Raw genomic sequence first — 12848 nt, forward strand, 5'->3', positions numbered from 1 at the left:
AGCCATCCCTGGAGCAAAATACAAACCTCCAGATGGGAACTACCACAGAGCACTTATAGGACACTGAAATAGTAATTTTGGGATACTTCCTCACACAGGCTTCCTTAAAGGATGTGCGTTTCAAAATCGTAATTTTATGTTATAACTGAAGAAGTTCCCCTCCAAAAGCAGAAGACCTGTTTTACTCCCAGATATGCTTTACTTTGAGAAATGAGCAGGGCTCATAGGATCTGAGAGACAGCTAACTGGAGAACACATTCTCTGAGACCCATGTCCACTTCCAACCAGGTAGGAAATCCCATTACATTTACCAGGGCTCCACTGCTCAGCAGGATCATGAATATGATGAAAGTTTCAAACCAGTTGTGCTCGACGATTCTGTAGCAGGTTTTCCGCAGCCTCCACCAAATTTTGCCTGGAAATTTTGTGATGTCCACTGAACAGCATGGGAAGAATCGCACACAAACTGAAAAAGAGCAAGATGAAAACAAAGCAGTTGTTAAAAAAGCCCATTTAATTCTTAAAGCTGCAATAAGAAGCTGCTGAACAAGATTTCTTCTGGCAATAAGCTGCCGCATGGAGCCCTTCCTCCCTTGCTTTTCTCACCAACCTCTTCTCCTCTGCTTTCCATTTCCCACTCACACTCATCTATTAAAAAACATTCAAAATCGCTTAAAGCGTGCCCTGGTGATTTCTCCCAGTGATTTTTGTGAAACAGAATATATTGGCCATGAGTCACCAGTGCCCTAGGTCGATCATGCTGTGGTAGCTGAGCACAGGCAGCTCCCCTGATCAGGGCTAATGACTCTAGCAGGGTATTACCAAGAGTTTCCACATCCTTTTGAATGGAGGAAAAATATTTTCTTGGTACTACGGTACCACTAGAATAATTGATTAAAAGTGGCAATCTGATGTAAGAGAGACGTGGGTAGGAGGTGCTGCAGTGCAGATGGGACTAACGTGCTGAAGAGACTCAGACAGCAAAAGCAGGAGCAGATTTTGATCTCTTGGACTTTCATGAGCTTAATCAAGGCATTAGAGCAACTTTGGAAATATATTTAGGCAGTTAAATCCCCTTTGATGTCAGCAGAAATTTAGATATCCAGTCCACAGCAGGTTTCCTGCTGCTGTTTCATAGCACTTTCTGGCCTTAGTGACAAATACTGTGTGATAGTTGAATGCTGTGGTCGTAATGGGGACCACAGAAGTACTTCTGATAGGCAAAACCAGGGCCATTTTTAGTTCCCTTAGCAACATTCATTTGCTATAGCAAAAAGATATTGTCATTCATAATGGACAGAACTATCTCTCCCATTTTAAAAAACACCATGTGCATTGCCTTGTGCTGGCTAAGAACTTAAAATTTTGTGAGAGATAACCCCGGTAGCCAGGACTTGTCCTTTTCCAGGCTTGCCATTCAGCCTTATGTCAGATAATTTGACTCAAATTTCACATCTGCTGATGAGAATGACTCTCAGAAAGTATTTTATTTTCAAAAAGCAAGCTTTTTACCCTACGCTTAATACATGCATAATATAGAAAGAGACTTAGCTATGGAGCTTTTTCAGTCCCATCACGAGGAAAAAAAAACACAGGCTAACTGCTTCCATAGCTGAAAGGTGGCCAAGGTCACTGACATGTCTTGAAGCATACAACAACTGCTCAGACGTGACAAGGGAGAACATCTCACCATGGTGAGGTAATGCAATGTTATTGCAAGTAGAAATAATATTTAGGCAAGGAAGCTGGGGAAGGAAAGAGGGTGAGTGCCAAGGTTACGCAGACAGCAGATGCTGCTAATTCAAGGTGGCATAACTGAGGCATTTGAGCTGCGTGTGATATGCAAGGAGATCAAGTGCCACTCCTGGGATGCCAGGACTCCCAAGCAGCTGGAATTTGGGCTGCGCTGGCAGCAGGCTCTGCCAGGAGGAAGAGAGCTGCTAACTTCTTGCACTTTCTGTATTTATTATGCCTGCTATGGAGCAGCAGAACTGTAGGTTGTTTCATACATGAGCTACTCCCAGAACTCCACTTCCACATTTCTGAGATTTTTGTTACATGTAGGCTCCTGGCTACATGAGGTTTTTGGTATGGAACTAACAAGACAGTAAACTATTTATGCAAAGGTAGTGGGATAGTGATGCAGGTGACTACCTGTCCTCTAAATGCCTGCATCACACAGACCCACACCAGTTCCCAGTTTACCACTATATTCTGGAATTCAGAGAAATTCTGGGCACAGTTGAAATACACTAAATTAATCAAACTATTTGAGAAGGACATAATGGTAGAAGAAAGTTAGGGTTGTTTAGCCTAGGGAAGAGAAGGCTCTGGGGAGATCTTATAGTGGCTTTCAGGTACCTGAAGAAGGCCAACAAGAAAGACGGGGAGGGACAATTTATCAAGGAGTCTAGTGATAGGACAAGGGGTAACAGCTTTAAATAGAAAGAGGGTAGATTTAGATTAGGTATTAGGAAGAAATTCTTTACTGTGAGGGTGTGAGACACTGGCACAGGTTGCCCAGAGAAGCTGTGGTTGCCCCCTCCCTGGCAGTGTTCAAGGCCAGGTTGGACGGGGCTTTGGGCAGCCTGGGCTGGTTGTTCACTACCTAAGTGTGTATTTCTCATGTCAAGCAGAAATCTCCCTTTGTATTGAAAATAATCATTGCTTCTTGCAGAATATACTTTTCACGAGCCTACCTTGTTTCCATGAACAGTTTCAGTTTGAAAAAGAAAAAAAAGCTTTTTTCTGACTTAAAGTATTTGTCCAGAAACTTTTCCCTCTTTTCTCCTAAATTACTTCCTTGATGAATACTTAGCTTTTTAGTCTCTTGGACAAATGCTCAGCTAATTACAGGTATAATGTGCTCTGTCATACTCTTACAGAGTAGAAATGCCCCGTAAGTACCATTAGAAAAGGTTAGGATCTTCCAGGAAGTGGTTTTCCCCGTGTAAGACAGGTGGATGAATCATTCCCTGGAGAAATCTGTCTTTCCACTACACAAGGAGCCTACATGATTACCTGAGCCCAGGCACAGCTTAAATTAGGGGTTCATCTTCAAATTAAATACTAATGAGCATGGCAGCGTGAGCTCCAAAGTCACTTCATTTGTGGTAGAAAATACTTACAAAATGGTAAAAACAGGCTACTGCTGATTAAGTCAGCTTCCATCTGATAATCTACAGGTACAGAGAGGTATTTTTAAAGACAGAAAGCCAGCTAGAACCACTAATCTTTTTTTTAATGCTCTTTGATGGCTTTCATGCAATTCTGCTCTGTAAAAAAAGTCCTAGTTACTGACAGTAATACCTTGAAAAATCCAAAATAGCTTCTCAGATGAGTCAGCCCAAAATCACAGCGCTATTAAAACCCATGCTTTTGATTGGGCCCAATTCAGAAATGTTTAGACCAGATTCTGATACAATTACTAATGTCAAGTAGCACTTCCATGAATAATCATGCTGGCTGCAATTCAGATGAAATGCTATTTTTAAATATTCGTATATCAAACAGAAAAAAATAAAACTGAAAGGAAAAAAAAGAAAACTGACCACAAACAGGTCTTTCATTAAATTAGTAAAGTTATATTTCCATTCCAAATTTTCTGATTTCCCTCACTGACTGTTATTTCATGCCTGTGCTTTCCTGGACTCTCTCGTAATGCTGGTGATGCCTTCCTACTGCTGCTGCTAATGCTCTCTCCTACTGTTCTGTTGACCTTGACCCAAGCTTAAATGTTGAATTAGAAGCTTCACATAACCCAACAAAAATGTTTACCCGACCTGGGTCAGAATTCTAACAGGGTTGTTTTGTTTTACTTTTTTCATTTCTGTGGAATCAAAATATTAAAATTATTTCAATGTGTCTAAGGCATGTTCTGGTGTGGGTCTGAGCAATCGTAACTCCAGCTGGCTTCTACAGCAAGACAGGTGGCCAGCAGATCCCAGCTTCAGGTGGTGAAAGCTACTTTATCCACACGAAGACTATTCATTAACACATTTAGCACAGCAAGTGTCAAGGCAGGAGTAAACCTTTTGATATTTCTTATAAGAGCATTACTCATACTGCTTTGTCTAACAGATTTGTGCTATCTCCCCGAAATAATGCTAGTAAAGAACAGGTTGTGTAGAAGAAGATGACTGCCTTGTGATTTAGTCAGGACTTTGTTTTGCCACCTTACTTCATGTTGGGCTACATCTTTTTTGGGAGCAAACTAACTCATTCCCATCATGGCCTTTTGGGTAGTAGGTTACTGCTCAACAGAAACACGGAACAGCAGAAAAAGTCCCCCCAAAGGGTTGAGTTATTTGTTGGCAAATCGGTGAAGCTGTACTGAGCTGCATTAATGATCAACTTGTCCAAGAACAACGTCAGTTTTCAAGTCCCATTACATATCATTTCTCATGAAAGAAAGAACTATTTACCAATAAACATTTCTAAATGCATGCTTATGCTTTCCTGGACTCTCCATGATATTATTTAGGTTTTGTTTGTTTTTCATAACAAGGGAATTGTTTCCCTCAGTCACTGGAGTGTCCCATAGCACAATCACAAAGTGCAGATTAAAATGTGTCCTAAATCCCAGTCTCTAATGCAGGTGTGACAGAGAAAACTCTTGCTCAGGAATCTGCCACAATGATAAAAAAGTTACTGGGAAAAAAAAAAGATAAGGAGGAAGAATTTGATTTGCAATGCATTTTGTGTAAATATTCCTTTGGTTCCACACTCATAATTTCTAGCCTGGTGCATGATAATCATGGAGCTGTTAGTCCTGATCGCATTACCTTGGTACATTGGGAAAAAAATCTTTTTGTAAGTGTGGGACCTATACAGCAAAAACTTCCTCCTGCATGCATGACAGCCAGGCCTATTGATTTCAGGCTTATGAGTAAAGACTTGTTCACAGTGACATATACATTTAAATTTATATAAAATTTTTAGATTTTATTTTGCCTGATTGGACTGTTGATGCTCAGAAAACCAGGAACACCAATTAATTTCTTCTGTGTTGTGGACCCATATGTCTTATACCTTGTATTCAAAAAGCAGTAATTTTGTAGCTACTTTTACACAGGAGTTCCCACTTACTGGGACATTCATTTTTAGAAAAAAACAATATTTTGTTTAGTTTTGAATGCTGGTTACAGCATTATTGGTTTGACACAAAGAAAATACAGCTTCCTCAGCATAAACTCAAGCAGGGAGATATTCATAATATGGTTTTAATATATATATAGCTGCCAGTCTGGGTTTTTAATCACCAGTCTGGCTTGCTGTGTATGCTGAAGAAAGCAAGCAAGTCTTGCTGTAGTCCTTTTGTAAGACAAAATCTGTCTCCCCATGCATGGAGGGAACACCATTTTTGCAAACCCTCCTTATTTAACCCTTTCTTTGTTTTCTGACCCCACTAACCCCCTGTCATACATGGCTGGGTTTATACTGTGAAGCGCTAGGGCTAACATGGAAGAGATTTGCCATCACTATCTCCAGCATTTGGGTACCTGAGACACACATGGAGATTTGAGTCTTTTCTTGTGTACTACAGCCAGGTGCTGCTAAGAGGCTACCTGACAAAGCCACAATCACCCAGGTGACCAAGGGTTTTACAAGGGTACATTTCTTGTTTAGCTACTGCTACCCTCCTCGGAATATACCCTCTTGGAGGTCTCTACAAATAATGATATGGCATCTTGAAGCAAAGGCAGTGGCAGCCTGGTCTGCCACCGATGTCAGCCTTATTTCGAGCAAGGGGCTGGATGAGTTGAATCTAGAGGCCTTGTCCAACCCAAACTAATTTAATTCTGTAGATGCAACAGGCCTGTTGTTTATGCTGTCTGAAAACTGTATACGAAAAAATGCTAGCATCCCCTTCCTGATGGAAAATCAGCATAGTATCTCAGATATTATGGCTAGAGTAAAAAAAACACCTTAAAACTTGGTGGTTTTTTTCCCTAGGAAGACAGTTAACATATTTTGTTGGGCTTGGTTTGGTTTTACTCAGCTAGTGATAGTCCCCATAGCTCAGTTTAGATCTGTTCCGTTTAATGCTCTGTTTGAGCTCCTCTTCACTTTTTTATTTCTAAACAGCTGCTAACTGCGGGTATGGAGGCCATGACGCAGATCCCACATCCAAATAAGTTCACTTTAGTGCATGGCATTTTCCAGCTGCGATAATTGCTCCTACATGGTCACATGAAAAACTGTTTGCGGGCGTCCTCGGTGTCACGGGTTGCGATCAACCATGCGCTGAGCAAGGTAGCTCATTCTCGCATGACCATCTGACGATACCACTCTGAAACCTTTGCCAGCGGGCTGTGCCCGGGGAATTACACTTGAGGGCTTGGTGAAAAGTTTCTCCTATTAGGGTCTAGGAGAGAAGAGCATGCTGGGGCCAAAGGGCTCTCTTTGGATGACCTTCTGTGAGACACAGAAGAGAACATCCAAACAGATAGCAATTTTTGATGCAGAGAACACATACCAATGGAGGCAACAGGGCTGGAGTGTTGCAAGGCATCTGGAGGAAAAAATACCCAAATAGCTGGCATTGCCTAGATGCTGCTTTCCCATCAACTGGTAACAAGAATGATCTCTCCATTTCTATCAGGTTTTTCCCAGCAACACTTGGTAGCTGCCAGAGCTGTGACCCTACCTTGGCTTCACATTTTCTGACCCAAGAATATTCCCCGTTGACCCTAATCAAAGCTATTTTGAGATGATAACGAATTAACAAGTCTCCCCAAGAAAAACGACCTGTGGTTTATCTGGGTCACCCAACTCCGGGAAAACTGTGACCTCAGCAAACTTTCAGCAACTATTTCAAGAACATGCATTATCTTCGTTGCCTTTGTTATCTGAAAAAGGAGGCTGAATCTGGAACATATTTGTTCAGGACACAACCTATGCTGGATGTATTTAGAAATGTCATAGTTTGAATTTAGACAGCTGGTGAGCTAACAAGGTAAGAACTTAACCCTTCCTCCTGCTCTTCCTCTTCTTCTCACCTCATCTCCTTCTTTCACAAGTATTAGCTGCTCAGTCTCCCAAATATACCAAATATTGTTTAATCTCTTTGTTACAAGCCAGTAAAGGCAACACTAGATAAATTTGCCCAGTGCTTGCCCTTCAATAATTCCATTTTATTACTTTATAACCTTGTCATATCTTAGCTAACCAGACTGTTGTTTGCTTGCCTTGTTCTTTAACCAGACTGAAATGATAACTGCATAAGGTTTACTTTCAATGGTAAATTTGGCTAAAAATATTGAAAGGTATTTAACAGAAGAAGATGATAGGAAAACACTTTGTTTCCCTGCCTAAATAGAAACAAATAAGAATGCCATTGCAGTAAGAATTACTTGAACTTCTAGTTTATGACACTTTGATTTGAAATTTTATGAGTGAATATTCACATGTCAAGATTATGCATTTTTGTCAAATCCACGAGGAATGTGATCACAGCAGCCTCTGAAAACCCTGCATGGGTATGTGCTGCACAGGAAGGCAGGACAGATGAGCTGGGGAGGACATCACCTGCAACTGCATCCCCAGTGCCCCTGGATACTCTACACTGCATCAAGGGCTGAGAGCAGGTTCTCCTTCAATTCCCATTCAGAGCTCAAGGCTCAGCTGACCATACACTGGGAGAAGAGGAAAACACCTGGAGTTGAGCAAAGACTAGTTGGTGAGGAACTAGGAGAGATAAGGAGTAAAATGCAAAAGGCAGGAGCAGGGATGCTCAGGGAGAAGGCAGCAGGAGCCAGCAGGGAGGATGTAACCTTGGGGTTCAGAGCAACCTTGGGGTTCTGCCCACAGCGCCTTAATTTCTGTATTTCTTTGCTGCCAGGATGATAAGTGGGCTTCAAAACTGGCTTAGTGCTTCTAGTGATCCATCTAGAAGTGCACCGCTTGCTACCCTGTGCACCATTGACAGCACTAGAGATCTGACAAACCAGGTTGGTACTGATGTGGTCCTGCACAGTGGAGTTTCAGGCAGTTCTGGTTATTTTAAGACAGAGCAAATTACAGAGTGTTGCTGCTCTGGGACTGAATCAGGGCTGCACATTGGATGAAGCGATCGGCTGTGTGATGTCTGCCTTATTTCTTTTAAAAACTGGAAGGTGACCATGGCCAACCACAGTTTCAGAATTTTTAAACTGGCATCTGACTAGCACTGGTCTTACAACACTGGCTTGTTTGTTTATATAATATACTTTCTCACTTTGCAGTGCACAACACAGTGTGCTGCTCACTAGTCTCATTAAGAAATATATTGTGAAAGAATGAAAGCACCAGATCTAATTTCTAAATGTTATTGTATGGGCCAGAATAGTTACAGCATAGTACCATGCTTTCTTCAGTCAACTGCATTAATTTTTGGCTACTGCTTTTAAGCAGAGCTGCCAAATAAATGTTTAAATCCTAGGGACATTTGTAAGCCCTGCAGGACTCCTTTACCTCATTCAATCATCTTTCTCACACATATAGAGATGCACATTTTTGCTGACTTCAGGGGCATTCATATACCCAGCAAATCATCTCTGTCTGATCCCATCTGAGCAGCTCTGTTTTTATTTATAATAATCCTTGAATTTTCAGGGGAATATACTAACATTCAGCTAACCCTGTTTTCCTAACCCAGATTTAAAGAAAAATGAGGAGTCTAACAGAGAGAACATTTGGAATAGAAAAAACTCCAATAAGAAATAATTTAGGATGTTATTTACCTTATGTATTGACTTAAAAATAGATCTGATATAGCTGGGTTTTAAACCTGTGTTTTGGAGCAGGTTGGTGATAAAAAAATAATAAAATGCTGGCTTATTCAGGTACTAAAAGGAGTTATGTAAATGTGAATTGTTGTATCTAGAATTATTAAGTAAAATATCTTATACATAGCACATCTATGGTCTGATGAAAGTTATTGAATATGTTAATCTTAACATTCTTTAAAATAAATGGAAGAGAGTCCCTGGGACTCATGAACTCTGCAGAGAGTTTTTGCTAACTGCCTATATTGCATTTAAGCAACAGAAACACCCTGGTCTGGTTAGTTCTCTGGTAAATTTGATCATGCAGACATATTGGATGACAAAAATCTTAATTGGCCAGGTTAGAAAAATCATCTTATTAAAAATCCCCTCTACATTACAAATCACGATGAAAAACACCTATCACGTTAGAATCTGCACTGCCATTTAGATTATGTTTTTGGCTTATCCCACCTTGGAAACCTAAAGACTGATGTTAACAAGTGACTCTGAGTATGTGTTTGGAGAATTACTGTATCTATGAAGTGCACTCAGTGAAATACTACTGCAAGCAGCCAGAGGAAGGTGGTGTGAAGATGGAGAGATGTTCACTGAGAGAAAAGGAGGATTCTTGCCTCAGCATTACAGTGAAATATGCAGGCCCTTACCTTCAGGGAAGCAATCTTCAGGCTCCATCAGCTCCTCAGCAAACTCAGGGATCTGCTCCAACAGTTCTGCAGGATTTGTCAAATCCACTGTGCTGCCTTCAGAAAGACTGATTTCATCAAGCTTGTTGTCAGCAAGAGCAAAGACGAGGAAAACAAATTGATCAATCGCCCTGAAGGAAGTAGCTGAGTTTTCATTCCACTAACCAACATCCCAGCTAAAGCCACCAGCACAGAGACATCGCCATGCACTTCACAAGGTCCCCACTCCTTGAGTGACAGCTCTGCTTACTCTGCAGTGAGCTAACAGTTGACCCATCAACAAGAACAACAACAAAAAGTTAACACGTAAAACTTACTTTTTAAAAGAAAAGGAAAGCAAACTGTGGGAAGATAGTGAACAGCCGTTAAATATTACTGGTAGGTGGAATCTCGTACTCCTGAAGGCTCATACCTTCAGATGGGGGAGGACCAGATGTGAGATCTAGCTCCTGAAATGCTGAAGGAATAGTTTGAAAACCAGTGTTGGGTTCCTGTCTCTGGGTCCACATTCTTGAGGCTTCTCACCCACAGCTGATGGGTGAAATCTGTCAGTTGGGACCATGATTTGGTCCCTGCTGCCACAGCTTCTTCTTCGAGATGAGCAGAAGTCCCTCTGTCACCAGGGTCCAGTCACACAATGTCATGGGCATGCATGTGTGAGAGGGTTCATCCCAGGGCTACCTTGTTCCCACCATGTGGTCCCTCACCTTTTGGTCACACACCACTGATCTCAAGGTAACGTAGGAGGAGGAACATGTGGCTTCTGAAAGCCTTTCAGAGACTCTGTTGCTTGCCTGAAATATTTGACACCACCATGTTAGGGGCCCTGTTTAAATTCAGCATTTCTCAAGTCCTCGTCTGCAAAATGGGAACAAGAATATTCCCACACCCTCAAGCATTGGTTGTTTTATCTATTTAGAGCAGGAACTTTCAAGTAGATCGGATGAAAATTTCTGGGGAATAGATTATTTTCAAAAATTGTTTTAAAGGCTATGCAAGAAATTGGGTTAAATGCAGCAAAGGAACTTGATCAAAAACTTATGTCATAGTTGTAAATTTGGCTGATTTTGCTATTAAAAGAGATATGATGCATGATTAAATAAGTCACCCAAATATGAAATAGAAATTTCATTTCAGGTCAAAACTTTATTTTAACAGAATCAAAAGCTTTTCTTTAGAAGAAAACAGGATATTTCCCCATATTTTATTTTACTAGTCAAAAGTAAAGAATTTCTATTTTATGTTAATCCAAAATGATCTTTTACTTGATTATTCAACTTGGCCACTAAAGTGAGAGATCTAATATTTGCCTTCCCTGTTCACAGTTTGTTTATGACTGAATTAGAGCACTATTTGGCACAAGTGGGCAGCACCAAAGCTGGCATCTTCTATGGGTCATAGAAATCCAAAATAGCCATAAGCAGGAGTCAGGAGAGGTGAATTATTTGTTAACTGTCTTATTCTGCTCTCTGAATACCTACTGAAATTTTTTTTGCGCTTTATCTTGCAGTACTATGGTCTACATTTTAGGAAAAATGAGTGCAATAATACTTACCCATGCTTTTAAACAACTTATGAGATAGTTATATGAGAGGTGGCACACACGCATAAAATATTATTTTCATGAGGATGATGGTGATGGAGTTAGAGAATAGGTACAACTTTATATATTTATTATTAATGTGAAAATGGGCTCTCTGTTTTCCAGTAGACACGGCCAATGCAAAATTAATAGCTGAATTCAGAGAAATGCTGAACCTGGGGTAAAATGGGCAAGATTGAACATTCCAGCAATGCTTGCAAGCGTGGATGGAAGCTGCTTGTTTGCAATTAGCTGCAGCATCCAGAAGGTCATAGTCTTGGCTAGGATTTTTAATGCTCTACTCAAAAGGACTTCAAACAATCAAGAGGAGACCTTTTAAAAAGAGTCAGAACAGAAAGCACAGGTCAAAGACACGGATAAAGCTTCTAAAAAATCCATATTCAGAATGCAGCTGTCACACGGAGCCCATTTTCTACAGACTGCCAACGGTATCTGACAGTGGAAAAAATGTCATACCAAGTTTTAGCACAGTCAGAACTTTCTGATACTGTTCATTAGGGAATGCATTTAGTCATTATCTGTTCTCTTACGAAGATGTCAAAACACAAATCACTGAAATAGTCTTAAATCGTATACAGCTGTAGGATGTAGAAAATAGGGGCTCAGATGAGAAAAGAAGCCTTGTTGTGTACAATTCTTACCAATAGACAGAAATCAAAGAAAACTGTGAGAACAACGTCAGCTCAATAGCATTGTCAATGAGAGAGCTGTATTTAGCAGAGACAGGTTAGGAAATTCACAGAACACAATATGTTGCAATTATAATAGACTACAGGGGAAACAACCTAAAGAATCAAGAATTTTCGTGAGTTATTTTTCAGAAGTTTTCAGAAAATATTAGAATCCAGCAGTGTCAAAGGGTGATGGGGAACATGCAAGACAAAACAGACAGGATTTCTTCTGAAAAGCCTTCAAAGAAGAGGCAGCAAACATGGGTTCAGAAAACATGAGACAAAGGTTTGAGGGTCAGAACTGGGACTAGAAAAACAAGGAACCAGAAGGAAAAGAAGGAAGAGAGGAGGGAAAGATTAGGAAAGCTCTTTGGAAAAGAAGCAAAGGTTAAGTTTTGCCAGAAAGGTCAAAGGGTTTAAGAAGGTTTTCATGAACTCAGTAATGGAAGGAAAGGAGCTAGAGACATAGTAAGAGTTGATGAGGGAGATGTAGTTAATCAAAATTCAGTTGCCTAAGAAAATAAACTCTTTTTAAAGGAACCCAACAAAGGGATCAATAAAAAGAGGAGGGAGAGCCTGTCAGAATTAATAGAAATGTGAGTAGAAAAATATTGAGAAAGCCTGAAACATATGCAAATCAGCAGATCCAGACAAGGCACATTGTAGGGCATTAAAGGGATCAGATACGCTAAGTTAACACAGCATTAGCAATCAATACTGAATGCTTATGGAAAACTGGAAGCAGCCCAGGAGAGCAGCAATAAGTAAACACAATACTGAGCTTAGAGAAGAGGAAAAGGGAATAATCATGGGAATCACAGATCACTAAACACTTGCTGTAGCCTGTGATTATAGTAAATTAAATAGAGACTCAGAGGAGAAATGGAGAGTGCGTTCCTGGAGTGAAATGTCGTGGAGATGTAAAGGCACTGAGCTGGTTATTCTGTCTGCTAGGGGTGCACAAACAAGGTGCAAAGAGGCCAAAAGATGGCAAAAATGACAAATAGAGAATCTCCTCTCTTTCTTGGAATAAGTGAGTGGAGGAGATGTGCCAGGCAGAGACAAAGGGATCCATCAGAAGGCCCTTTGGGAGACCTCCCACTAGTCCTTAAATTCCTGC

The 12848-nt window shown here is 40.6% G+C and overlaps 1 protein-coding gene across 2 annotated transcripts in view; it reads right to left on the reverse strand.

Moving 5' to 3' along the window:
- Positions 1-12848, reverse strand: part of LOC104536963 (sodium channel protein type 5 subunit alpha-like) — a 168911-nt gene that overhangs the window by 37238 nt on the left and 118825 nt on the right. For both annotated transcript variants that reach the window (XM_010179726.1, XM_010179717.1), the window contains 2 exons: positions 9416-9536; positions 312-466 (listed from right to left, as the gene is read on the reverse strand). In XM_010179726.1, the coding sequence (XP_010178028.1) occupies positions 312-466; positions 9416-9536 (276 nt within the window). The remainder of the gene's footprint in view (positions 1-311; positions 467-9415; positions 9537-12848) is intronic.

The sequence above is a fragment of the Mesitornis unicolor genome, unplaced genomic scaffold (genome assembly GCF_000695765.1).
Source record: "Mesitornis unicolor isolate BGI_N332 unplaced genomic scaffold, ASM69576v1 scaffold570, whole genome shotgun sequence".
Taxonomy (NCBI): Eukaryota; Metazoa; Chordata; class Aves; order Mesitornithiformes; family Mesitornithidae; genus Mesitornis; species Mesitornis unicolor.